This window comes from Paroedura picta, chromosome 2, assembly GCF_049243985.1.
Source record: "Paroedura picta isolate Pp20150507F chromosome 2, Ppicta_v3.0, whole genome shotgun sequence".
Taxonomy (NCBI): domain Eukaryota; kingdom Metazoa; phylum Chordata; class Lepidosauria; order Squamata; family Gekkonidae; genus Paroedura; species Paroedura picta.
In genome coordinates this window covers 169603027-169630152 of record NC_135370.1, presented here as the reverse complement: position 1 = coordinate 169630152, position 27126 = coordinate 169603027, and the positions used below count along the sequence as shown (strand labels likewise).

General features: G+C 45.8%; 2 protein-coding genes across 2 annotated transcripts in view; one reads left to right on the top strand and one right to left on the bottom strand.

Moving 5' to 3' along the window:
- TDRD9 (tudor domain containing 9) overlaps positions 1-27126 on the bottom strand; it is a 102004-nt gene that overhangs the window by 68605 nt on the left and 6273 nt on the right. The window contains exons 2-3 of the mRNA XM_077323792.1: positions 8246-8352; positions 2222-2322 (exon numbers count right to left, since the gene is read on the bottom strand). Coding sequence (XP_077179907.1) covers positions 2222-2322; positions 8246-8352 — 208 coding nt within the window. The remainder of the gene's footprint in view (positions 1-2221; positions 2323-8245; positions 8353-27126) is intronic.
- Positions 17910-22400, top strand: RD3L (RD3 like). Its single transcript, XM_077323801.1, has 4 exons — positions 17910-18094; positions 18808-19136; positions 19698-20004; positions 21759-22400. Exons 2-4 carry the CDS (start codon positions 19067-19069, stop codon positions 22048-22050), a joined length of 669 nt encoding a protein of 222 aa, XP_077179916.1. The 5' UTR covers positions 17910-18094; positions 18808-19066; the 3' UTR covers positions 22051-22400.

Sequence of the window (27126 nt, the reverse complement as noted above, 5' to 3'; positions counted from 1 at the left end):
TTCAATTCTAGGTTGCCATTTTAGTGGAAGGCTTTTCCTCTTTCCTCTTGCCTAAATTCCTGCATTGAATAAGGAGTTATAGTCTAAAGTCTTGTGACAATTGGAGCCCAGCATTAGTGTCAACTACAGATGTCAAGCTTTGTGTCACCTGTGTCATCTCTTCCCATTTCCTCTTTTAGATGTTACGGGGGGGGGTTAGGAGGTTGAATTTACTGCGGTGTTCCTTGGGATATTTGATTCTTGCTATATGATTTTTATGTCTGAGTGTGTTTTAATGGGGTTTTATTGGTGTTGGTGTTTTATTGCAGACAAATTGTACCCCACCGTGAGCTGGTTCTGGGAGTGGTGGGAAATAAATCTTAATAATAATAAATAAATAATTATAATGACGATAATAATAATTCAAACAAGCCTTTCTTATCTTTAACTGCTCCCACCTCTTCTTCCTCCCAACATGTGCATCACACAGTGGGGGGGGGGGGAGTCAAAAAACGCTCCCCAGAGTTGCCCTCTGTCCTCATACCCCCATCTTGTTTCAACGTGAAGTGCAGAGTGGATAATACTGTTAGTGAGATGGCAGCTTGAAGACCACAACATTATGAGTTCAAAGCTACCTGTGGGTGTTTTTTTTCCTTCACAGAATTTTTTTGTTTTTCAAAACAACAATTAGATACTTACTGTGAAGAGTCCTTCTCCTCTGAGGGGGAAAAAGAGGACATCCCCTGGGTGATTTCCACTGTTCCATCTGGGAGGCAGGACTTATTTAAATTTCTCCTTCCTGTTAGTTTCTAGTGGGAGTCACCCAAGCTCAGTTCAGGAACTCTAGCAGTTCCTATAACTTAACTATTAACTCATAACCATTCACACAACTAACAAGAAGAAAATAGTCAGAATTAGTGAAAAAACAAACAACTGGGGGAAAAAACGTGACAGCTAGAGCAGACCCCACTGTATATTAAGTATTCTTCTTCTCTTTTCTCTACTGATTTGCTCCAAAACAATGATGAGGGAGGGATGAAAATGTCCTCTTTTTCCCCTCAGAGGAGAAGGACTTTACAGTAAGTATCTGTTTGTCTCCCTTGTTGTAGCTGTGTTTTCTATTATTGTAACCCCTCAAAAGGACGGCCTATTTTGCTGCCAATAAGGTCTTTTGCCTTCCTGGCGAAATCTAGGTAGGGTGTTTTGTGTTCTAAAGGTGGAAGATGAACCAGTTTGATATCTCCTGTCAGACCTCCTCAAGGTTCTGGGCATCACTTCTTTTCATCCCTTGTTTCCACTAACACCCACTCTGAAGCCTGTCCAAATAATTTCTCACCGCGGAATGGGTATGCCATCACAATCGATTTGGCCTTCAAATCTGCTTGCCATGCTCTCAACCAAAGTGTTCTTCTGGCAGTTTAACTTGTTGCTATGGCTCTAGCTGTATGAATAGAAGTGTCTAGAGATGTGTCAGCCAAGAATGACACTGCTTTCAGTACCCACTGCACACCTTCTGACAGTCTCCTGTCTTCTGGAATTAATTGGGCCACCTTACGCATCCATATGAGCCTCTTGTGGCGCAGAGTAGTAAAGCAGCAGAAATGCAGTCTGAAAGCTCTGCCCATGAGGCTGGGAGTTCGATCCCAGCAGCCGGCTCAAGGTTGACTCAGCCTTCCATCCTTCCGAGGTTGGTAAAGTGAGTACCCAGCTTGCTGGGGGGTAAACGGTAATGACTGGGGAAGGCACTGGCAAACCACCCCGTATTGAGTCTGCCAAGAAAATGCTAGAGGGCGTCACCCCAAGGGTCAGACATGGGAATTGTAGTTCATGGGAATTGTAGTCCATGGAGAGCCACAGTTTGGCTACACCCTGCTATAGGGCAATTTTTACCTCTCCATGTGAAACGAGGGATGTCTGGCCTCTCTCATAATACCAGCCAGCACACAGCAAGCCAAGGCCTGCGGAACAGAGTTCAAATTCCTATATATTAGCAATCGCCTTATTGGCTAAACAGAGAGAGGGAGGCTTTGCAGTGCATAAACTGCATTACTAGTATACACACAAATATACAGCAATCCTAGTCAAGTTTTGTAGCATAGTGGAGGAAAGTTATACATTGAGACACAACTTTTCTCAAATTCCTCTCGCAGATAATCAAATCAAGCCACACGCCAGGGTGGAGAGAGTGGTCACGGTTTAGTTTTACAACACCAAGATTGAAACCAGATGAAACGCCATTTACCTCTTCCTTGTACTTTGAGATGGGTAAACTGGGGTATGAGTAATGGTTGACTGGTTTGCAAGCTGCAGCATTGGAGTCACTCTGCGATGGCTGAAGCAGAGCTGAAAACAGAGACACAAACATATCCTCCCAAATCAAAGTAAACTCAAATTTTCCAGGTAGACACCACCTTTCAGAGGAAACAGTTCCCAAGGAGAAGGCCAACAATGGACCTTGGGAACAAGACAACACAAAGGGGTCAAAGTACAAATGGCAACATGCCTACACTTAGTATCCCTCCCCATGTTGGATATTGTGACTCTGCAAGCAAGAGGATCTGAGTGGGAAAGGGCTAAGATAATTGTCTCACTTCAATACCCTCTAATGTTGAGCCTCTTTGGTCCTTGATCACCTTTGGTTTCACCACTTTGGGTTCACCGGAACCAGTTTGGTGTAGTGGTTAGGAGTGCGGATTTCTAATCAGGTGAGCTGGGCTCGATTCCTTGCTCCTCCACATGCAGCCAGCTGGGTGACCTTGGGCTTGCCACGGCACTGATAAAACTATTCTGACCGGGCAGGAATATCTGGGCTCTCTCAGCCTCACCCACCTCACAGGGTGTCTGCTGTGGGGGGAGGAAAGGGAAGGCGATTGTAAGCCACTTTGAGCCTCCTTCGGGTAGAGAAAAGTGGCATATAAGAACCAACTCTTCTTCTTCTTCTTCAGTGATATCAGGGCTCTCTCAGCCCCACCTCCCTCACAGGGTGTCTGTTGTGGGGCGAGGAAAGGGAAGGCGAATGGAAGCCGCTTTGAGACTCCTTCCGGTAGAGAAAAGCGGCATATAAGAACCAACTCCCTGGACTTGAGCAAGTTAAATTCGTTGAAGTTAATCCGTTCACAATAAATTAACCATACCTACACGAGTACGGTATGTCATGTAGGATGTGCTTCTATTTTTAAAACTAAAATTTCTTTCCATACCCTTAAGAGTGCAAAATTCAGTTTTACAAGGCTTTCTGGCCAGGTTTCTGAAATATATTCCTTGGGAAAGCTCATGCACACCACGGCACACTGTCACCCCTGCAATGCTGGCTGGCTAGCCTCTGGCAAGTTCATAGATGTCAGTACAGAGACATCAACCGCTCTGCATGATCTGACCAATGCTAGAGGAGATTTCAAGATGCTGAGGTGGTGGAGAATAAGTTTGAGGCAGAGTTGCCGAAATTCCCAAGAGCCTTGACGCTAGCGTGTTTGAAAACACCTCAGAATCAGAAACAAAGTAAAATTGCACTGTGCAGGACTGGCAGTTAATAATTTTGACATTTGAAAATCTTGGCAAGGTAACCCTCTTTCTACTGCCTGCTTGCAAGGATTCCAGCGTAACACGATCTGTTCTTTCCACTGATTACCAATACGTTTTCGTGCTCTTTGACTACCAGAAGAAGAGTTGGTTTTTATACCCTGCCTTTCACTGTCTGGAGGAGTCTTAAAGCAGCTTACGATCGCCTTCCCTTCCTCTCCCCATAACAGACACCCTGTGAGGGAGGTGGGGCTGAGAGAGCTCTGACGGGACTGCTTTGCAAGAACAGCTCTAACAGGACTGCGACTAGCCCAAGGTCAGCCAGCTGGCTGCACATGGAGAAGCGGGGAATCAAACCCGAGTCACCAGATTAGAAGCCACTGCTCTTAACCACCACACTATGCTGGCTATCATGGCCTTGGAACCTCATAGCTGTAAGACCACCTCGCCCACCTGCGTTCCACCATGACAGCTTCACTCACCCAAGCACGGACTTCTTCAGATGCCAATACGCAAATGGGCAAAATCATAAATGCTGCCCATAAAACATCCTTGTATGCTGTGGCCCCTATCTTGCGTAATGGCTTGCCTATGGAGCTCAGGTAGGCCCCTGCTCTCCTGGCTTTCAGCAAACTATGCAAAGCCAAATTACTCAAGAGGGTTTTTCTATGCAGGGTAGCACTGTGCAAACAAACGGCTTCACTGAATTACTTGGACAGATTATTAGGGGCTGTAGTCCATACTACTGGGAACGGTTTACCATAAGGTGGACCCTACAATGTAATTTTGCATCGTCTTAGCACTTATGCTTTGCCTCAGTTCTGCTCTTTAGCTCTCTGGTTGGCTCAAAACCGAAATACTACTTCATTGTTCATGGAATGTCTCCTCCTGTTAACTGCATTGTCTTACTCTGTGTACTCTGCCTTAACTCCCAGTGACAAAGTAAAACTATACATTCTACTATTCCGCCAGGCCTATGGTTGAGGCCTAAATCCATCTGATCTCCCAGCCTCACTGTCAGAATCCACTAACCATCTTATGAACCCCAACTTTTTCTCCTTTGGTAGAGATAATCAAGGTTTCATGAAACCCTGGGGTTTCTTGACAGACTTGGGTTTCCCCAATGGTTGGGAGTTAATTTTTTATATATTTTTAAAATGCGTTCAACATTAATTGCGTGATATGGCCATATATGGTCATGTCAATCTACCCCTCCCCTCCCAAAATGGCCAATGATGCACCTGGTGGGGGTGGGAAGGGGAGGGGCCAGGATGGGTGTGTTCTCAGCTATGCTTCCCAACCATATTCTGCATGATCGCACCATTTCTGGGGGTTCTCAAAGCCTGAAGAATGTTTCAGGGGTTTCTCAATGGTAAAAAGGTTGAGAAAGGCTGATATAAACAACTGCCCACCATCCTATTTTAACATTATAATTTAGTCTATTTATTCAAATCTATGTTTTTGTAAAGCAGTCAGAGACAGGGACGCATGGCGAAGACTTTCCTATAGAACCGCTGAGGGTCGGACACGACTGAACGGATAACAGCATCATCATATTTTTGTATGAATTTTATATGTTTTATTTCTATTGAAAACTTCCCTGAGTCTCATGAGATAGGGTGGTTATTAAATGCAATAATAATAATGGAAATAAATATTAAAATCCACCTCAAAATGATACATCATAGCATTAAAAATAATTTTTCTTTCTTTCTTTATTCATATTTTTATACCGCCCTCCCCGAAGGCTTGGAGCGGTTTTAAAATGTATGTACTGTATTTATCTTTATATAAAAAAACAGATCACCCGATATTTCTTAATCCAGGGTTGGCAACCCTTCATCTTTGGGAGGCTGGAAAAGCCTTCTCCTCCTTGCTCCCAGCCATGGGATTTTCCATTGGTTGCTTCTCTCTCTTTCACTCTCTCTTTCCCCATTTGCTTTTTCCCCCAAAGTAGTTTTTACAAAGCTATTTTTTTCCAGACTAAAATATGGCTGCTGCACAAGGAAGAATCTAAGAAGTGTGGACAATATAGTGTGTTTTGAATTTGCAGTAGGCCCAACACCAGGAAAGAGGTGTGTGTTTGTATGCACGGGTGGCCAACTACGATGTGGCCTCAGAGCCAAGGGGGAAACAGCCCCAAAGGGGTTTGGGAACCACTGGCTTAAATGAAAATCACTCGAAAGGATTCTGCTTAAAAAAAAAAAAGAAAAACTCCAATGTAACAAAAACCCAAACCCAGCCAAAATATAATCAGGAAAAACCTCCTTGAGACAAAGGAGATTTTACTTCAGAAAGCTGAGGTAAAAGCTGACTTAGGGGTACAAAGCATCAGATCTCCTAATCTATCCCTCTCTGCCTGCTGGTCTTTCAGCAATTCTTTCCTGCCTTATCAAAGAGGGTGCCTCTAATTAGTGGTCACAGGACTGGGCCCACCTCTTGTTCCACTGTGAGGAATCACACCCAGTCAGCCAAGGATGCCTTTTCCTTCCACACGAACAAGTTCTGTACGTCCCCTTCTCCCATCCCTACTCAGGCAAATACAAAATTGAGACTTCTTCCTCCCTTGCATCGCTTCAAACCTTTCTCTCTTGCTAGGCCGCAGCAGAATATTAGCCTTGGTCCCACCACCACTGATAGGGAGGTCCTGGTTGGAATCATTGAACCACTGAAGAACCATCTTCTAATTGTTTAGGGTTCATTTGGGGGGCGCTGACTAATTAGAAGAAGAAGAAGAAGAAGGAAGAAGGAAGAAGAAGAAGAAGAAGAGTTGGTTCTTATATGCCGCTTTTCTCTACCCAAAAGAGTCTCAAGGCGGCTTACAGTCACCTTCCCTTTCCTCTCCCCACAACAGACACCCTGTGAGGGAGGTGAGGCTGAGAGAGCCCTGATATCACTGCTTGGTCAGAACAGTTTTCTCAGTGCTGTGGCGAGCCCAAGGTCACCCAGCTGGCTGCATGTGGGGGAGCGCAGAATCAAACCCAGCCATGGCGAGATTAGAAGTCCGCACTCCTAACCACTACACCAAACTTAGCCCATAGGCACATCAAGTATACAAAGATGCTCAACTGGGACATCACCCCATTCTGTTATCCAACTCAAAAAACCACAGAGAATAATAAAGGAAACTGATGGGGGATGGCAATAGTTACTATCCAGCATTGTATACAAGTATAATAGCTTTTGCAAAAAAATGTATGCAAGGGGTAGGAGTTCCTAATTGTTGCTCCAAGCCACCCTTAAAAATCTACGTTTTCTGTAAAGGCATATTCTCCTCTCTGCCCAAACCATGAATTTCAGGGATTGGACTTTCAGAGCCCTCTGCTGGCCGCTGCTTCTAAGGTTACCTTAAGAAGGAACAACTGATTGGTGATGGAGGGGAAATTCAGCCCGTTCCATCCCACCCATCGCAATTCTATCCTGGGTTCAAAGATGGAATTTAACTAAGCAGGGGAGGCAAAGACAGGCAAGAGTGTACGATGTCTTTTTTGTGTATTATTACGCACATACGAATGTGCATGAATATGTATTTATTGTGAACATTAAGGAAATTTTACACCAAAAAAAAAAAAGTAACAGCTGGATGCAAATAAAGGAATTCCTGATAGCCCATCCTATAGGGCAGGGGTAGTCAACCTGTGGTCATCCAGATGTTCATGGACTACAATTGCCATGAGCCTCTGCCAGCAAACGCTCATGGGAATTGTAGTCCGTGGACATCTGGAGGACCACAGGTTGACTACCCCTGCTATAGGGGAAACATGAGATGGGGTGGGGGTGCTAATCCAATATTCTTTAAGTTTGGTGCTTGCTATGGGACGCAGTGGGGGTGCTAATCCAATATTCTTGTTTGTGCCCCAAAAGATAATATACTTCAGAAGATAAATACAATTAGGATTTATTCGACTTCGGGGAACACACACATAGCAGCTACCTGCATGATGATTTCCTTTGTTAAGTCACAGCCTACGACTTATATATACATAGACATATATTCCAATAGAACAGCCTTTCTGAACTTTTTTACCATTGAGAAACCCCTGAAACATTCTTCAAGCTTTGACAAACCCAAAAATTGGCACCATCGTGCTGAATATTGTTTGGAAGTATAGCTGTGGACACGCCCACCCAAGGCACCTCCCCTTCCCACCACCTCCAGACCATTTAGGGAGGGTGACATGACCATATATGGTTATATCACACGATAAATGTTCAACAAATTTTAAAAGAAATATTAAAAATGAATTAACTCCCACCCATTTGAGAAACCCTTTCCAGGGCTGTCAAGAAACCCCAGGATTTCATGAAACCCTCACTGAGAAAGCCTGACATAGAGTAAAGTTTGATTCTAGTGGCACGTGAACATGAAAGCTTTAATTTTTATGGTCTTAAAGGAACCACCAAACTCAAGGTTTGTTCTATTGCTTCAGATCAACGCCTGAATATACATTCCTTACTTGTACTTTCACGCTGACCTGGATGGCCAAGCCAACCCCAACCTCAGAACTAAGCAGGATCAACTCTGATGGGAACTTGGAATGTGGATCCACCAAGGAAATCCAGGACTGCTACACACATGGAAAGCCACCTCTGACCTTCTCTTGCCTTGAAAAATCTACGGGGTCACCGTAAGTCAACTGCAAAGTAACAACATTTTCCACCACCGCCTAAACTTTTGCCACAATCATCTACACTATGTCATGATCCAGTCTTACAATTCACGCAAGACTGCGCTGATAAAATTTACCTGGTTCACGTGGAGGACAGTTGCAGTCTGATGCACCGAGTTCATTTGCCTCCAGTCGTCTGTATCTCTCCACATATTCCGTGCCAGTATATTGCTCGGGCTGAATGCTAAAAGGGAGGGAGGGAGGGAAAAAAATCTTACTCTCTTAAAAAAATCAGACAGCCTTAAGGAACCTGGAGGAAAATGAACCCAAAAGAGCTGGCAGCGGCTTTCTCCAGACCTGCAGCACCAATCCTGCCCCTGTGGTGCCAAAAACAGAATCAAAGCACAAAATACACGGCCCGTCTCCTCAGTGGTCCCCAACCTTTTTTTTATCACTGGGGACCGGTGAACGCTTGACAATTTTACTGAGGCCCGGGGGGGGGGGAGTAGTCTTTTGCCAAGGGAAATCACTGCAGCTGCCTGAGCCCCTGCTCCACTTGCTTTCCCGCTGGCGCCCCTGAGTTCCTGCCGCCCACTGGAGGGCGCTGCCAACAGCAGCTGCGCAGTGCCACACAAAGGGGGAGCCCCAGCTATTGCTGCCACTGGAGAGCACCAAAGGTGAGCCGGTGGCAGAGTGGCAGGGCAGCCCCCGAGGCAGCAGGCAGGGAGGAGGACGAGGAGGAGCTGCGGCCCGGTACCAAATGATCCACGGACAGGTCCCGGTCCCCAGACCACTGTGGTCTGGGGACCACTGTGACAAAATGCTCCAGATCTCAAGTGCGCCAGAATTACCTACAGAGTACAAAACCATAAGGGACAAAACATTTATTTACAGCGATGTTTATTAATAGCAACAATCCCAGCAGTATGACTCATGCTGTTTCCTGCCCGCTCCTGTTCATTTGAATCCTAGAATCATAGAGTTGGAAGGGGCCATACAGGCCATCTAGTGCAACCCCCTGCTCTACGCAGGATCAGCCCAAAGCATCCTAAAGCATCCAAGAAAAGTGTGTATCCAACCTTTGCTTGAAGACTGCCAGTGAGGGGGAGCTCACCACCTCCTTAGGCAGCCTATTCCACTGCTGAACTACTCTGTGAAATTTTTTTTCCTGATTTGCCTTCATTGGTTAATCAAATATTTCTACCTCTGGGACTACCTCCCAAACTGATACGACAACATTGTTATTTTCTCTGTTTATTGCTATTATTATTATTGTTGCCTTTCATACGATATAGTCACTGAGTTTCATGTATTGCTCTTGTTTTTGTTCCATGCGAACCGCCCTGAGCCTTAGGGGAGGGCGGCATATAAATATAATATATAATAAATATTTCAGCAAATCTCAGAGATGTGACCCAAACTATCACTTTCTTACCACAATCATGTCGATGTCAATAGTCCTCAAGGAAGCAGGGCAGTTGGGACACGAGAGTAGGCTTTCTCAACCAGGATTTCATGAAACCCTGTCCAACTAATTCATGTTTGTTTATTTAAATATTTACGTAACACCTTCCTCCAGTTTGGTGTAGTGGTTAGGAGTGCGGACTTCTAATCTGGCATGCTGGGTTCGATTCTGCGCTCCCCCACATGCAACCAGCTGGGTGACCTTGGGCTCACCACAGCACTGATAAAACTGTTCTGACCGAGCAGGAATATCAGGGCTCTCTCAGCCTCACCCACCTCACAGGGTGTCTGTTGTGGGGAGGGGAAAGGAAAGGCGACTGTACGCGGCTTTGAGACTCCTTTGGGAGAGAAAAGTGGCATAGAAGAACCAACTCTTGTCCTCCTCTTCTTCTCTGGAGAGATCTCCCAAGATGGCAGAATGAACGCCTATTTCAGTCTGATGACATTCAGAACCTTAAAACAGCACCAAACTTAAAGAAACCGCACATACCATCCTAGCCCTTCTGCATCGCTCAAGATGCTGGTATTTCGTCTATAACGCTCTCAGAAACATAAAGCAACAGGGTGCTAAAAACAGCAAGCGGAGTGTTTAAGTGGGGAAAAATGAGACGTCCCAAAACCACGGGAAATCACTCTCCGAACGCAAGCGCTAGTGACAGCTGTGCCCTCTTCCACAAGCCTCGCGTATTTCCCAGGCCCTTATTTTTCCACTTTAATACCCCATCTGCCATTCCTACATAAACGTTCTTGTTAGTGACGGGAGGGAAAGCCGCAATGAAAAGCCAGTTGTAGCTAACCCAGAGGGCAGGCGCTCCTCCATAGGAATGCTCGTACAGACCCCACTGCAACCTCCGTGGCCGCCAAGGAGTGACATCACTTTTTGTCTCAGCTCTTACAATTCTGTGTCATGTTGTGTGTGCGGTGCTCCACGTGGGACTACTGCGGAAAACAGAACTCCTGTACCGAATCCTCTTCCTGTGATATATGCGCACACTTAAGTAGGTCATCGCTTCCATTGGTGATGCTCGCGCAGTGGCGCAGAAGCCCTGTGTAGCAATTTGACACGGCACCCAAGGCCAGGGCCGGTCTATCCATGTAGCACGTTTACGGGCCCTGCATGTCCAGGGGCCCCATGCTGTGCTTTCCCCCCATAGATCAGGGCCATACCTCTGTCATCCCCCCTTTCCCCTATTTAAGGACACTTGGAGTGACACCCCTTTCCACTATGGGGGGGTCCTTTGCCCCCAGCCCGGCTGCTCCCACCACAATTGTGCTCTGCCAGGGCCCCGCAAATCCTTTAACCAGCTCTGGTGCATTGGGCCCTACGAATCCTGAAACCACTGCTGCCCATGGCCCTTCTGAGCACTGATCCTGAATGTGGCGCATACCCCATTTTCAAGTGGATAAGGTAAGGTGACCAGATTGTCCCACTTTTGGAGGGACATCTGGGGGTACCTGGCAAATTGTACTTATGTTGAAATTAAGTATCTTTAACCGCTCCTGGCGGAGCGGAAGAAATAAAACAGTAAGGGCCCCGAGGGCAGGCCCTGTCCGGGATGAGGAAGGGTGCCGATAGGCCCCTTCCCCTGGACTGACAAGCAGAGGGCCCAATCGATTGGGCCCTCTGCTTGTCAGTCCATCCCCAATCTGCCAATCAGCAGCCGCGCACAGCTTTTTTCAAGATGGAGGGGGGGGAAGGAAAAAAGGGGCCTGAATAGCTTTTTCCCAGATTGGGGGGGGGGGAAACTTCCCAAGCCCCGGGGAAGGCAAACCGCAGCTCCGCGAGCCGCGCATCACCTTCCCCAGGGCCTGGATAGCTTTTTTCCAGATGGGGGGGGGAGGAAAAAAGCTCCCCAGGCCCCTAGCGCCCGCTGAATTTTGGTTTCAGCGGGCTCTACTACTAGTATATATATATATATATTACAATACTATTTTTGCGTTCTATGCGTTCTATGAAACTTTCTGTTGCTCCATATAGACCAAATTTTTAATCAAGACCCCCACCCCAGTCAATGGTGTCCCACTTTACCAATGTTAAAATCTTGTAACTTTAGGATTAGGCCACCGCATAGAAGGACTTCTGCTGATTGACCTGGGGTGCTTCATGCTGAAGGGCCAGGGGAAGGCAGCCCGGGAAGCCTTTCCTCTTACACATGGGACTGGCTAATGCTCAACACCGGTGGAAAGGGCAACCCTCCATGCTCAGAGGTTTTTTGGTAACTTAAAAGGTTATGGCTTTCATTTACATGGGTGGTCGGGGGGCACGCAGGCAAACTGGGGCCACGTGGCTTTTGGTTGATGTAGCTCCCCTAGGGTTGATGTAGGTCTGCTATGAACCACAGAGATAGTACTGCGTCAGTCACCCAGCAAGCTTCCATGGCAGAGTAGGGATATGAACCTGGGTCTCTCAAACCCTATACTGATGCGCTAACTCGGCCTTTTTTAACCTTTTAACCATGGAGGAGCCCTTGAAATGATTTTTCAGGCTTCAAGGAGCCCCAGAAGTGTTGTCCACTGGCCACGCCTCCCTGCCACGCCCCCCAGAAGTGACATGTCCCCAGAAGTGACATGACCGCCCACGTTACGAGACAGGCTTGAAAAGGACTGAATGGGGAGTCAGGAGGAAGCCTAAAGCAGGAGTAGGCATGTAGGTTCAACCCCTCCCAGACACAAAAACCATGTGAGAGCTCACTTGTCTTCAGACAAGTCCATTAAGGCAGGGGGAAAGGCCGTGGTTGGGAATCCATACTCTAACCACTACACCACACTGCCTCTTATTGATGCATGCAGTAGCTTACTCAAATGCATAATAGCTTGCAGGCACACAGAGTATGCACAAGAGAGATACCAACTGGTACCAGTCTCCCCAACTTTAAATGGCTTTGACAAGACAGTGAAAGGTGGAAATCTAGCTTGCCACGTTGGGGGACATACCTCTCTTTGCTCAAGCTCGGTGGCTAATGAGATTTTAAAAGGGCAAGGATGCCTGTTCCAGAGCCCTAAATGCGAAGAATATAATCATCGCCCTTGGCAGAACGCAGTTCTCTTGGAAGGAATGGGTCACATTTGCAGCTTTAAAAAAAGCAACGCTCCCAAGTCCCCTCCCCTTCAAAACAAGATGGCCATCAACTTAACCTTGTCAGTCAGTTGTCATGTCCAAGCCATCACAGGGGTGCCCAGAGGCGGTACCCGACCAATACATGCCAATCACGAGCCCCATCCAGGGTGATTGCAGCATACAAGCGTAATAGAAGGCTGGGACACCAGCAGAACCAATTTGTCCACGGATTAGAGGTGAACAACTACATCAGGAACAGGTGAGACCACAGCAGAAAGCAGAACGCTTTATTGACACAACACAGAGATTGCTTGCCTGAGCTCCTTCTGCACTCCAGTGCAGCTACACAGCAGAAAAAGAACAAAAAAGTGCTTTATTGTCACAGAACAGACAAAAATTCCTTGCCCGGCTTCCATTACTACTAGGTCTGCAGCACAAATCGGAATGACGTTGTTCGGGAAGGCACACAAAAGCTCCTTTGCCCTAAAGAAAGCTTTATGGCCACTAGGAACGGAACCTGAGTCTCTCCCATGCCTACTCTGATCTCCAATTGATCATAATTGGAGCCAGTTTGGTGTAGTGGTTAGGAGCATGGACTTCTAATCTGGCGAGCTGGGTTCGATTCTGCGCTCCCCCACACGCAGCCAGCCGGGTGACCTTGGGCTCAGCACGGCACTGATAAAACTGTTCTGACCGAGCAGGAATAGAATATCAGGGCTCTCTCAGCCTCACCCACCTCACAGGGTGTCTGTTGTGGGGAGAGGAATGGGAAGGAGATGGTAAGCTGCTTTGAGACTCCTTTGGGTAGAGAAAAGTGGCATATGAGAACCAACTCTTCTTCTCCTTCAGTAATCTCAGGGCTCTCTCAGTCTCACCTCCCTCACAGGGTGTCTGTTGTGGGGAGAGGAAAGGGAAGGCGACTGTAAGCTGCTTTGAGACTCCTTCGGGTAGAGAAAAGCGGCATATAAGAACCAAATTCTTCTTCATAAAAACCCACCAGGCAATCTGGGGACAGCATTTCAGCCAAGCCTGCTACTCCCTTACCCTAGCCTACTACACAGGGTTGTTGTGAAGATAAAATGGAAGAGGGCGGGAAATTATGTATGCTATCCTGGGCTTCTTGGAGAAAGGACAATGAAAACATTACAGGCTAAAGAGGGGAAAAGAGCTTTGTTCTCTTGCCCTGCAACTATTATGTTTTTAAGAATGTACAGCTATTGGACCAAAGGACCCAAGGTTATTTTGTTAAATGGGGGGGGGGACCAAAACCTAATGTTTACCGATTGAAACTTTCCATCTGCCATAAAGTGCAAAAGAGCATATAGCTTTAAAAAGTGACAATGATCAAGTTAAGCATCCAGCTGCCCAGAATGATACGGACACAAGCTTGTGAAAGTAAAGAGGCCAGGTCTAATCAGTGCTCTTGGAGAAAGGATTTAAAATCTTTTTAATGCACTTCAGGCCATGAGTCATTTCCAGCTGAAAGCTGGGGGGACGGGTTGTGCTATTGAGAGTATCAATATCTGAAAAATACCGGGCAGGGGGCAAAGACATCAAATCCGGTGCATCCAAGAATTTACTTGCTGTAGAACTCTGATTTATTTATTTATACCTTGCTTTACACCCTGATATGGAACCCAGAGCTGCTTACATAATTCACCTCTCCTCCACTTTATCTTCTCAACAACCCTTTGAGGTAGGTAGGCTTAAACCTGCAACCGGCCCACGGACTCTCAGCAAGCTTCCACAGCAGGGTGGAGATTCGAACCTTGGTCTTCTAGATCCTAGTCTATCAGTCTAACCCAGTCCTTCTCAACGTTTTTACCGTTGAGAAATCCCTGAAACATACTTCAGCCCTCAAGAAACCCCAGAAGTGATACAATTGTGCAGATTATGATTGAGAAGCCTAGCTGGGTACGTCATAGAATCATAGAGTTGGAAGGGGCCATACAGGCCATCTAGTCCAACCCCCTGCTCAACGCAGGATCAGCTACCCGGGCCCTCCCCTTTCAACCCCCTCCAGGCCTATAATTGGCCATTTTGGTGGGGGGGTCAACATAGCCATATTTATTTATTATTATATTTATATAATATTATTAGATGGTCATATCACCCAATGACACATTTAAAAAACTAATTTAATGTTTATTAAACCCCACCCATTCAAGACACCCTTCCAGGGCCATCAAGAAACCTTGCTCTAACCACTACATGGCGTTTTGCTCATACAGTCATAGAAAAATACAGTTGGAAGGGACCTCCTGGGTCATCTAGTCCAACCCCCTGCACTCTGCAGGACACTCACATCCCTATCGCTCATCCACTGTAACCTGCCACCCCCTTGAGCCTTCACAGAATCAGCCTCTCCGTCAGATGGCTCTCCAGCCTCTGTTTAAAAATCTCCAAAGATGGAGAACCCACCACCTCCCGAGGAATCCTGTTCCACTGAGAAACCGCTCTGACTGTCAGGAACTTCTTCCGGATGTTTAGATGGAATTTATTTTGAATTAATTAATCCCATTCATTCTGGTCTGTCCCTCCGGGGCAAGAGAGAACAACTCTGCTCCATTCTCTACATGGCACCCTTTTAAGTACTTGAAGATGGTTATCAGATCCCCTCTCAGTCCCCATCCCAGTTTCATCTCCATCCAGAGGGGGGCGAGCATCTTGAACAGCAGACATCTTGGGGAGCCTTGCAACCTTAAGAAGCACTGATTGATAAAAGTCGGTATCGTCTATTCTGACTGGCAACACTCTTCAGGGTCACTGGTTAAAGGCCTTTTATGCCACCCATCTAGCTGGAGACGCCAGGGACTGATCCTGGGACCTTCTGTGTACAAAATAGATCATTGTCAGCGGTGGATTACTGCAGACTAGCGTGGCCTGGTATCATCGGCTGTGAACGGGTGGGAGGACGGAAACAGGTTAGGTTTTTCTGCCATGAGGATTGCTGTTTTTGCTGTTGTTTTTTCAAGCATCCCAAACCTTCTGGCGAGCCATCACTGTAAAGACACAAGGCCTTTGACTGATCCAGCAAGGCTATTTTTACAATCGTGGAATTTGCTTAGGGAAGAGTAGCAGCATCTCACTCAGAATCTGAGAGACTGTCTCTCTGCATAGGTTCCCCAGAGGGCTCTTCCATCGGGCAATGCTAACAAGCTGAAGATGCCTGGCCCCAAGGAAATACAGCTGGCCTCAACTATAACCAGGGCCTTTTCAGTCCTGGCTCCTGCCTGGTAGGACAAGCTCCCAAGTAAGATCAGAGCCCTGCTGGAACTCTCTGCAGAGCCTGTAAGATGGAGTTCTTTCACCAGGCCTATTGTTGAGGCCAGCTAGACAGATAGATATACAGCTATGTAATACCAATAGCAAATCCGGGACCTCCTTCCAGCCTCCTCTGCCCTCTTTTTCCCTCCCCCCTTCTCTAATAGGCCATAACTGACCTTCAGAAATTCAGGATCATTGCAAAAGTGTTAAGATGTGGTTTTATACTACTTTTAATCTGGTTTTCCTGACGATTCATTGTTTTGTCATTGTTTTATGGAGTTTTATGCTAGGTACACAGCCCCAGACAGGTAGCTGAGAGGGGCAGCATATAAACCGCAAAATAAACAAATAAATAAACTGAACCTAACTGTCCACAGATGGCAACCCACGAAAGGGTCTTCTCCATTGCAGCACCAGTGTCTTTTGCCAGTGGGTGAAGACTTTTCTTTTGTTCTGCTGGACATACCCCCAATGAGAGTCATTGGCTTTCACCCTGGTTTTGGTACTGTATGTTTATGTGTTTGTAGCGAATTATTTTACAAATGGGAAAATAGCCCATTGCATCCAGGAATGCAACGGGAGCTAGCAGAGGGCCCCGATGGAGGGGCGGGCTTCAGCCCTACCTTGAGTTGTGGCTGGGGCTAGTTGGACGGAGGTGGGCGTGCTAGCGGCTGGGGCGAGGGCAAGGCGGCCGGGTGTCAAGGAGCGCGGCGGGAGAGCCTGTAGGCCTGGGCCAATGTTTTCGGAGGTGGCCTGGCCGGCCCAGCCACTGGCAGGTGCATCGGGCCGGCAACCAAGACAGGTAAGCGGTGGAACGGCGTCCTCGGCAGCCAGGCAGCATCTGGCCAAGGCTGGTTGCGCGGCTCATGGCCGGCCCAATCCTGTCACGCCCAGTGATTAGTCCGTGCAGGCGGAAGCACAGTCCGGACACTGAATGTGTCCCGGACAGCACTCTGCCCACAGGGGTCTTTCCCAAATATTAGGGAGATCAAACGGTAAGGATTTTTAAAATCTGTTTTTAACTGTTCAAATGTTTCTTTATGTTTGCAACGACCCTGAGCAGGTGGAATAAATATGAAGTTGCAAGGTTTAGTCTGCAGCTCTGCTTGCCGTCACCCTCCTGTTTCTCCTACTTATGACAATGTACCTATGTAGGAGAAAGAGCCCTGACCGGGATGGCCCAGGCTAACCCAACCTCATCAGATTTCGGAAGCCAAGCAGGCTCAGCCTTGGCCAGTATGTGGATGGGAGACTGCCAAAAAAGTCCTAGGCTACTGTCCAGAGGAAGGCAATGGACAACGACCTCAAGAAATCTCTTGGCTTGAAAACCCTATGGGGTCGCCATAAGTTGGCTGCAAAAAACAAAGCAGGACAAAGTTTTAAAAAATCAAAGATCCTCATGTTGCCATCACAAATACAGCAAGCAAAGGATTCAACCGGTCCAAACTCCTATTTGGGTTCACATTTATTAATTCACATTTTCAAGACTGGGCAAGATCAGAGATTCCAGACCTAGCATCTATCGTCAACAGATCTATCACTGCATATTAGCACCCCAGAGTTTACCTACTTGATTCTCTTGCAAAATCGCTCTCCAAGATATTCTGGAACAGTTTTACACTGATGCGATAAAGGGCGGGGTGGGGGTTGTAAATACAATAGGTAGGTGACCAACCTGGACACTGCACTGGACAGGAAGTGGCATGAGTCTCTTTAATTTCATCCGAGATTCTGTGCTGGCAGTTCTGTCCTTGCAAGTCCAGCTACATCTCCTTCCCCGCCTATTTCCAAGCACCACATACAATGCAACGAGAAAACCTCCCAAGTGAGAATGATTAATACTGACACCTGATTTTTCCCAACATATAAGTAATATCAGCTTTAATAACAACCACACACGTCATCATTTTACATCTCGTGACATCTAGACTGGATCCACACAACCCCTTCTTCTACCGCGGTTCAATACCATAGTCAAGGGGGAGGGGCCCCAAGGGGGGGGGGGTTGACGGAGAGAGACCAATACATATACAAGAATATTGTCACTGAAAGTAACAGCCAGGCAAGAAGACCTGAACACACAAAAATGGATCGTAAAGCAGATATTCCTCATCTGACTCATCGGCCTCAAATCAACGAGCCAGCAAAAGCAGACTAAAGAAATGCCTACACTGCAATGAAGGAGGAAAAGTCTACGGTAAGATATTAATACTCTGTTTCTCAACTGAGTGGAGATCTAGTTTTGCATTTACTACCTGTTTGGTCCCCAATTAGGATTTTATTGCAAGGCTTTTTTTCCCCCCATGGAGATCTTAGACAGGCTGCTTCCTTAAATACCTGCAAAATGTCAAAAAAAAAAAGTTAACAGCTGTGGACTATAAATAAAACCTGCGCAAATACTAAGAGATTAATTTAATCAGGGAAAGTAAAAGCTAAGAATCTCTCTCTCCATACAGTGCCTTGTAAGTAGGTACAATTTGACCAGCCAAAATCCACAGTGCTTTTGCAAGGCACTCCATGGTAACAAAGGAGAAAAAAATATATTGGTACAGCTGTGGAGAGGTAAACAAAGCAGCCCGAACCATTTTCTCCCCACATCCCAAGGAGAGACAAAAAAAAACAAAAAAAAAACACCAAACATCCAGCATAAAAAGAGCCTGAAAGTTTAGTTCGACAACCAAAGCAATGCGGTTATTTTTAGAGCGCCACAGGACCAAAAATACAGCACTACACTGTGACCTCCAGCTATGAACATCCGAGCTACGCATCACCCAATGGTCTTAACTTCAACCAAAAGCCTATCTGACGTGACTTTGTTATTAACCCAGCTACCGACAATACTTTCGTATGTGCATAGCAGCCTCTGAAACTGTTTTCTTTTCTGTCCCTTTTCCTAAAACCGCCACGCAGAAACTACTACGAAAGGGTCAAAACTCTGGAAGGCAGAATCCTCCACTGGACTACCTGGAAAGGATTTGGGGAGAATCCATGCTCAAGCGTAACTGGATTTCTGTTGGTATAAAGATGTGAATTAAGCAGTCCGTGAAGCCAGAAGGGATCGAAAGCTGTACGTTGGCAGTCTACTCTACACCGTTCGAGGGGGGTAAAAAAAGAGCAATACATCTCTCTCTTTTGACAGACAAGTTCGGCAAACGGAACATGCTGGGATATGTCAACTAGCTTCACTCCAGCTCAAACGCACCCTGGGTCACAATCACGCTTCCCGAGAAGTACGGCAAGTAAGTGAACCATTTCATTCAAAAAGGAACTTATGAAATCCTGTTGCAGAAATTGAGCAAGCTACTCACAAAGGGCCGCTGTTACTTACCCCCCAAAATCGGATACTTTGCATGAGAAATCTGGGGACTAGAACGATTTGGGAATTAAAAAGAACTATTGAACCTGCTGGTTACAATACAGTGTGTAGATCCATGTGCCGTAATGAGACAGTTAAGAGAGAAAACTGGAATAGTTTTATTGCAATGGAAACCCTTTTCTGTCTTTGTTTTTAAGACATTAAGTCTGGGATTGTTGGGGCATATGATGTCTTTAATACATTCCATAAAATTCACCCAGCAGTGCATCGTCCAGTAAAGGCCATTTGGATGATAGGGGTTTCAACTTTCCCATTGAGATAAAGTGTTACAGAGATTATGCTCTAAAACATGTTGGATATTAGGGCAAATTGACACAGCATTCACGAGCTGGATTTGAAAGGAGACTAGAAAAGTTAAGAACGACTTTTCAATTGGGCTTGGTAGCGTCAATAGTTTAATTGTCTTTCCCCCTCCCTCGATCAGTTGTCACAATGCCGTTCTTTGGCTGGATGAAATGGCCAAAAAACTACTCTTATAAAACCGGACAATACCCCGGCTCGGAAGTTGTGACCAAGACTCTCTTGAGGGAACTGAAATGGCACCTCAAAGAACGTGAGCGGCTAGTGCAGGAGATAGAAAGCGACCACGGCGTCCAGAAGGCTGGCACAGATTACAACTGGCTGAAAAGCTACCAGAACCCTCAGATTACTATTCCGGCTACCGAACAAAGACAGCTCGAAGTTCTTTGCTCCCAAATCCAACCGTGCCAAACCGGAATCATTCTCAGCAGGTAACGTTGCTTTTATTGTTCTAGGACTTGGGTGGGGGAACGACCGTAGAATCACAACCAACTGAGGGAAAGGTTTTACAGTCGTGGTACAGTGGTGGAAAGCCCCATCAGGTTACAGCTGGCTTACGTTGACCCTGTAGGGCAGGGGTAGTCAACCTGTGGTCCTCCAGATGTCCATGGACTACAATTCCCATGAGAATTGTAGTCCATGGACATCTGGGAATTGTAGTCCATAGACATCTGGAGGACCACAGGTTGACTACCCCTGCTGTAGGGTTTTCAAGGCCATGGATATTCATAAGAGGTTTGCCATCTGCTCAGGGATCCTGGACTTCCTTGGTGGTCACCTAACCAAATACGAACCAGGACCAACCCTGCTTAGCTACCGGGTTCTGATGAGAACAGCTTCGCCTGGGTTTTCCAGGTCAGGGCTCTATGCCTCTATATACCTCTGAAAGAAAAACAAAGCCATTCTTTTGCAGAAAGCTCTTAAGATGGCTTACCAAAAAGCAAAACCCATTGCTTTAAGCCTGTGGGGAAGATTCATATAAACTACAATGCTCAGCCCCTTGGGAAAGACTGAGCAGATTTATGGTCCTCCAAGGATATGTAAGAACTGCAACCCCTATGAAGTTCCCCCAGGCTCAATATGGTTCACTCCCAAGTAATCCCTCGCAGAACTGTTGAACAGTGGTATAACTTTGAAAAATTTGTTTCTAGAATAAGGTAGAAAGTCTGGCTCTTAATAATCTTCAGCTTCTCATATAGACCCTTTTTAGCATCACACAGGGAACAGCGGCCCCCTTCTTAAGCCCACTGCCTTCAGCTGACTTAGAAGGCTGCTACCTTAGCTTTGCAATTTAATGCAACGCATCCTGATCAAGGCTCTAGTTTGTTCATTTCACAGTCTTAACTGTTCAAGGAGTTTGGTGTGACACCAAGGGCTGCAATCCTATGTAGATTTAATGAAGAGTAAGCCCCACAGTCCAATGGGATTTACTTCTGAGTAAACAAACTTAGGTTTGCAGTAATTATACTAAGCATTAATGCTCCAGCCTATTAATGAATTGCAATTTTACTCTGTGTGTAGAACTCCTTAATACAATTTACCATGGAGAAGTTAATGGCTCAGACCCCTTTCACATACATTCTGTAACGGATGAAGCTTTTATACCATAATAATTGAAGTTTATATCACAATAAATCTAGCAGTATAAGAGAGCACGAGCCAGTAGCACCTTAAAGAGTAGCAAAATTTAAAGGGATATTTTTTTTAAAAGCCTTTTTATTTAGTCATAATAAATTGATTAGCAATCAGGGTGCCTCTTTGTTGTGGTTCTGCTGTAACAAACTGATATGGCCACCCCTCTGGAATTCTGTAAGAATAACCAGTTTAAAAAATAACTACTCTTTAAAATCTCCAGTAAATTATTTCTCCACATACCATTCCCCCCTCCCAAAAAAAAGGCAGAATAAAGAAAGCAAAACAAACCTATGCTCTCTTTGTGAGGCCAGAAAGCATCTGGAGGGCAATGTCAGTTTGAATCAGCTTCCTCAGATGGCTCAGTATAGGGGAGGAGGGGAGAAATAGCTTCCATCACTGTAGTGTCCAAATGCATTTTAAGTGCCTTCCCCCGCCAATTATGCTTTCTAAAATAAAAAAAGAGTATGTTCTGCTCCCCACGAGAGAGAAAGAGAAAGAAGAAAAAGAAACGGGAATGCACTGATAGTTTCTTTTTTTCCACTCTTTCCAGATTTCGAGAAGTCCTGGCGGAAAATGACGTTTTGCCTTGGGAAATTGTTTACATATTCAAGCAAGTTTTGAAGGAGTTCCTCGCCCATCCTGAGAAAGAAGCTTCGCAGGACAAATTGGATGATGCCTGGAATACGAACTACTCTGTGAACTTGGCAGGAAATGAAGACGGGGCCAGCGAAAAAGAGGAGATCCCGACAGTATCCAGTTATGTTGACAAACACACGCAAGGCATGTTCCCAACTTTCTCCCACAGAGTCTGGAACCTCCCCTATTACTATCCGTCAAATTAAGTTCTCCCCTTTGCTTTGCTTCCCCAATTATATATGCACCTCTCCTCGCTGATCATCCTACTTCAAAGATCTGAAACTCCAAAGGACTCATATAATTGCCTGCTCCCTCCCCCCTGTAATGCGAGTTCAGAATTTTAAACCGATTACAGCTTGCATATAATTTCACGGTACTTAGAATAATTAATGACCTTTCTACTGTTCCTCTAGTTTATATTGTACAAGGGAACCTTCTGACCAAACACATAGTTTAGATCTTTATAAAAATTATATTTAAAGTGTGCTGTTTATATGACTCCTGAAAGCATGCACGGTTTAAAAGAAACCTCGGTTGGCAATACCTTCAAAATATAATCACCCTGAAGAGCAAGAATGATGCATTTTTTGTTCCGGAATCTGCATACACACCATCTTCCCCCCCCCCCTCCACCCAAAGGAAGCCATCAGCTATCTGAAATGAAGATCCAACAGTTGTTTTGAAAAATTTAACTTGTTTTTGTAGCACCGCTGTACACTGTACTTTACAGATTCGTGAGCAAAAAGACCTGCCCCAAGTAGCTTACAGTCTTAAGTAGACAGACAATGGAAACAATGACCGTTTACGCACTGGAGATTTCATGCCGGGCTGCAGACTGGAGTTTTTGTCGTGGCAGGTTGCCCCACCTCTTCCTGCACCCACATGGGGGAGCATTTGGCCAGGTGAGCCTTATCCGCCCCCAATTTGTGCTCCTGCATGGGAGCTGGGACAGTGAAGTTCCCAGTGCATAAGTGTTCTATGCCACAAAGAAAGGAATGACAAAGTGGTAAACAATAATAAATACAAGCAAACTATAGACCTATGGAGACAGATTCAGGTGATGAGAGATGTTGGTCTGAAGCAACAGAACAAAGTTTAGGTCCAGTGGCATCGTTAAGGCCAACAAAGCTCCAGGTATCAGTTCTCGTGTCCATGGAGGAAAGCTTCTGCCCAGAATTAAACTTGGTTTATAGGTGCGACTCGACTCAAACTTAATTCTACAAACATGCTGCAGTATTAGTACATGTGTGTAAAGTGCTGTCATACCACAGTTGACTTACGATGACCCCAGCAAGAGGCCTTCCTCCAGGCAAGGGAGAAGAGATCATTTGCCATGGCACTTATCCGCACAGACTTCCTTGGTGGTCTCCTTTCCAAGTGGTCCCTGTCCCTGCTTAACTTCAGAGGTCCAAGGAGATTTAGGATGCTTTAGGATGCTTTGGGCTGATCCTGCGTTGAGCAGGGGGTTGGACTAGATGGCCTGTATGGCCCCTTCCAACTCTATGATTCTATGATCCTATGAGATCCGACTATATCACATCATCTTCTGTCCCTCAAGATTTGTATAAAGTCCTGAGCTGAGGACGGTCTAACAACAACAAGCTTGTACAGTCTGAGTGTAAGAAAAACGGCAGTGTGATGCTTGACCGTCATTAGTTATGGAACACAAAGACAAGAAATACTCAGCACTCTGCCCAAACTGCTTGAGAGTCCTATCACCCCCATGGAAAGCATTCAAAGAATCCTAGAGTTGGAAGGGACCTCCTGGGTCATCTGGTCCAACCCCCTGCACTATGCAGGACACTCACATCCCTATCGCTCACCCACTGTCACCTGCCACCCCCTTGAACCTTCACAGAATCAGAATATATATATTTGGAACCCAAAGCAACATAGAATATCGTGCTCCCCAACTCCATTCTCTAACCATGTTCCTGTGAAGGCAAGCCAGGCTGCGAGTTTGTGGCATGCCCAAAATTGCCCAGCGACCTTCCATGGTAGAAGTGGGGATTCGAACCCAAGTCTCCCAGGATCCCAGTCGAACACTCTATCCAAGGAGCTACATTAGCTCTAGCAGCTAAGAAGGTAGTGCTGATCCCCTAAGATTTCAACCATTTTTCCATCTCTGTTGTTAGGTGTAAAGTCGTGTCCGACCCATCGCGACCCCATGGACCATGATCCTCCAGGCCTTCCTGTCCTCTCCCATTCCCTGGAGTCCTTTTAAGTTTGCACCCACTGCTTCAGTGACTCCATCCAGCCACCTCTACTGTTGATTTTAAAAGGCTTCCGCTTGGAATCACTCCAAGCCAGGGGTTTTCATTTTTGATTTAAACAGACATTCATCTCCTTAACGGTTAGAGTCAGGTTTTTCAAACACAGAATTATTTACATTAAAACAATCTGTTCCCTGCACACATTTATGATTAGATAGGAGAGAACAGGTTGGAATATTCATACAGCATAATAATACAAATATGTTTTTGCCCCAAGCATCCACTACGAAGACCATACGGAAGACTTTTTTTTATTTTATTTTTTGAAAAAGCAGTTTTCAAATTGACATGTAGGAACAGTGGCTGCAACCGACATAAGTAGAGCAGAAAATCAATGAAAATAGTTGCTAGAATTGACTTTCTGCAAACACATCCAAGCTAAATTTAACTCGTACCATTAGAGAACAAAAACTGTACCCTGTCACGGACTACATTTGGAATTACTCGTCCTAAGGTCGTATCACCAGGCAGCAGGGCAATGCGTCTCTGTGTGTATATAAGTCTGACACGGTCTTTATTAAGGTGAGAGCGAATTTTGCCAGGATTAAAACCTTGCTTTTAATACTGAGGCAGGAGGGAGGGGGAATAGATAGCCTTAAAGTTTAAACTATGGCTTGGATTCTGCCTACAATTTCCACAGATAAAAGGATTTCCATCGGCATGGCATGATTTTTCTTCCACTGCAGCCCAAAGAGGGGACCCAAAGGAATGGGAGGAAGGTATCCACCATGGAAGCCAGCAAAAATTACCCCTTCCTTTCCCCCATTTTGAGGATGGATTCAAACTAATGGCCACATTCAGACCTCCGTCTGGCTGCGATTGGGAGACGTTTGGCATTCTGCTGTGTCTCTGCATGATCACACCACTTCTGGGGTTTCTCAAAGCCTGAAGAATGTTTTGGGGGTTTCTCAATGGTAAAAAAGTTGATAAAGGCTGCTGTAAGGCTAGAGACAGATATCAATTTTTAAGAGGTGAATAGTGGCTTAAGGGGAGATTAGAGGGAGGTTCTCTTCCCACTGTTACCTCTGGACAAACACTTTGTGTAGGTTTTTGAAGCAATACAAAAATATATCAGATGTGCTCACCAGATGAGTAAAGGTAAAGGTATCGCCTGTGCAAGCACCAGGTCATGTCTGACCCTTGGGGTGACGCCCTCCAGCGTTTTCATGGCAGACTCAATATGGGGTGGTTTGCCAGTGCCTTCCCCAGTCATTACCGTTTACCCCCCAGCAAGCTGGGTATTCATTTTACCGACCTCGGAAGGATGGAAGGCTGAGTCAACCTTGAGCCGGCTGCTGAACTCCCAGCCTCATGGGCAGAGCTTCAGACTGCATGTCTGCTGCCTTAGCACTCTGCGCCACAAGAGGCTCTTTTACCAGATGAGTATAGCACCAAATAAGACCCATTTTCAAATACTTTGTGAATAAAACCCTACGGTTTATATACACACAGAGATGCATGGTTGTGGACCTGACATCTCTACAGCTTTCCCTCTTCTTCAATTTGAATTTTCTCTGTCGTTTCCACTACTGTGATACTCCAGCATCTTGCTTGAGTGAACTGCAGGGAGTCAAAACCATCTTCTGCTTTCCCTCATGCTCAAATAAGTGCATAAATGTTATCATTAAAAACCGCAAACAAGTTATCACCCAGAGACATCTGTGCCCAACAGGCAGCAAGATAGTTTAAAGGTCCACTTATAAGCAACACGCAAATGCATATAATCAGATTGCAATTATTTTTATTCACCTTTCTGGGTTGGGATCATTGAGAATACAATTGGTTGGCCAGCTGTTTAGCCACTCCTACCCAAAGGTGCTTTAGGATGCTTTGGGCTGATCCTGTGTAGAGCAGGGGGTTGGACTAGATGGCCTGTATGGCCCCTTCCAACTCTATGATTCTAAAGCAGTCTTCAGGCAAAGGTTGGATACACACTTTTCTTGGATGCTTTAGGATGCTTTGGGCTGATCCTGCATTGAGCAGGGGGTTGGACTAGATGGCCTGTGTGGCCCCTTCCAACTCTATGATTCTAAAGCTTGCACTGATTCCTTCAGTGCAAGGTTACACATTTATGTCTACCCTCACAAACCTAATAGGCATACCTTAGAGCAGGGATTTCTTGAGTCTGTGGGCATCATTGGACACACAGTGATGGTCGCCAACACAGAATGGATGCCACAGAACTGTAATAACAATAAATCTACAGCATTTCAGTTTTGTCAGGCAGTTTTAAAATGAAGGTAGTGTTTTAAAGTATTTTCTTGGACACACGCCTTGCCTTCAGTAACAGGGGCACCAAACTGGGGACCCTTGCCTTAGAAAGCCCTTGAAATGACCTCAAATTGAAATGTTCAGTTCACTGCCATGTATTTAGCTACAATCAAATAACAAGGATTGAACGGAAATCAGCCTTCTCAGATAGAATCATAGAATAACAGAATTGGAAGGTACCTAATGGGTCATCTAGTCCAACCCCCTGCACTATGCAGGACACTCACAGCCCTATCGCTCATCCATTGTAACCTGCCGCCCCCTTGAGCCTTCACAGAATCAGCCTCTCCGTCAGATGGCTATCTAGCCTCTGTTTAAAAACCTCCAAAGACGGAGAACCCACCACCTCCCGAGGAAGCCTGTTCCACTGAGAAACCACTCTAACTGTCAGGAACTTCTTCCTGATGTTTAGACAGAATTTCTTTTGCATTAATTTCATCCCATTGGATCTGTTTTGTCCCTCTGGAGCAAGAGAGAACAATTCTGTTCCAACAATTCTGTTCCATCCTCTACATGGCAGCCTTTTAAATACTTGAAGATGGTTATCAGATCCCCTCTCAGTTGTCTCCTCTCCAGGCTAAACAGACCAAGCTCCCCCAACCTTTCGTCATACGTCTTGGTCTCCAAACCCCTCACCATCAGATGGTTCTCTCTGCATCAGAGCCTCTCTGTCAGATGGCTCTCCAGCCTCTGTTTAAAAATCTCCAAAGATGGAGAACCCACCACCTCCCGAGGAAG

What these genes read in the sequence shown, in the direction of transcription:
- RD3L (XM_077323801.1), top strand. Translation starts at nt 19,067, where the DNA reads ATGTCAACTAGCTTCACTCCAGCTCAAACGCACCCTGGGTCACAATCA. An exon ending in CTTCCCGAGAAGTACGGCAA is followed by an intron (nt 19,137 to 19,697) that starts GTAAGTGAACCA and finishes TCCCTCGATCAG; the next exon opens with TTGTCACAATGCCGTTCTTT. An exon ending in ACCGGAATCATTCTCAGCAG is followed by an intron (nt 20,005 to 21,758) that starts GTAACGTTGCTT and finishes CACTCTTTCCAG; the next exon opens with ATTTCGAGAAGTCCTGGCGG.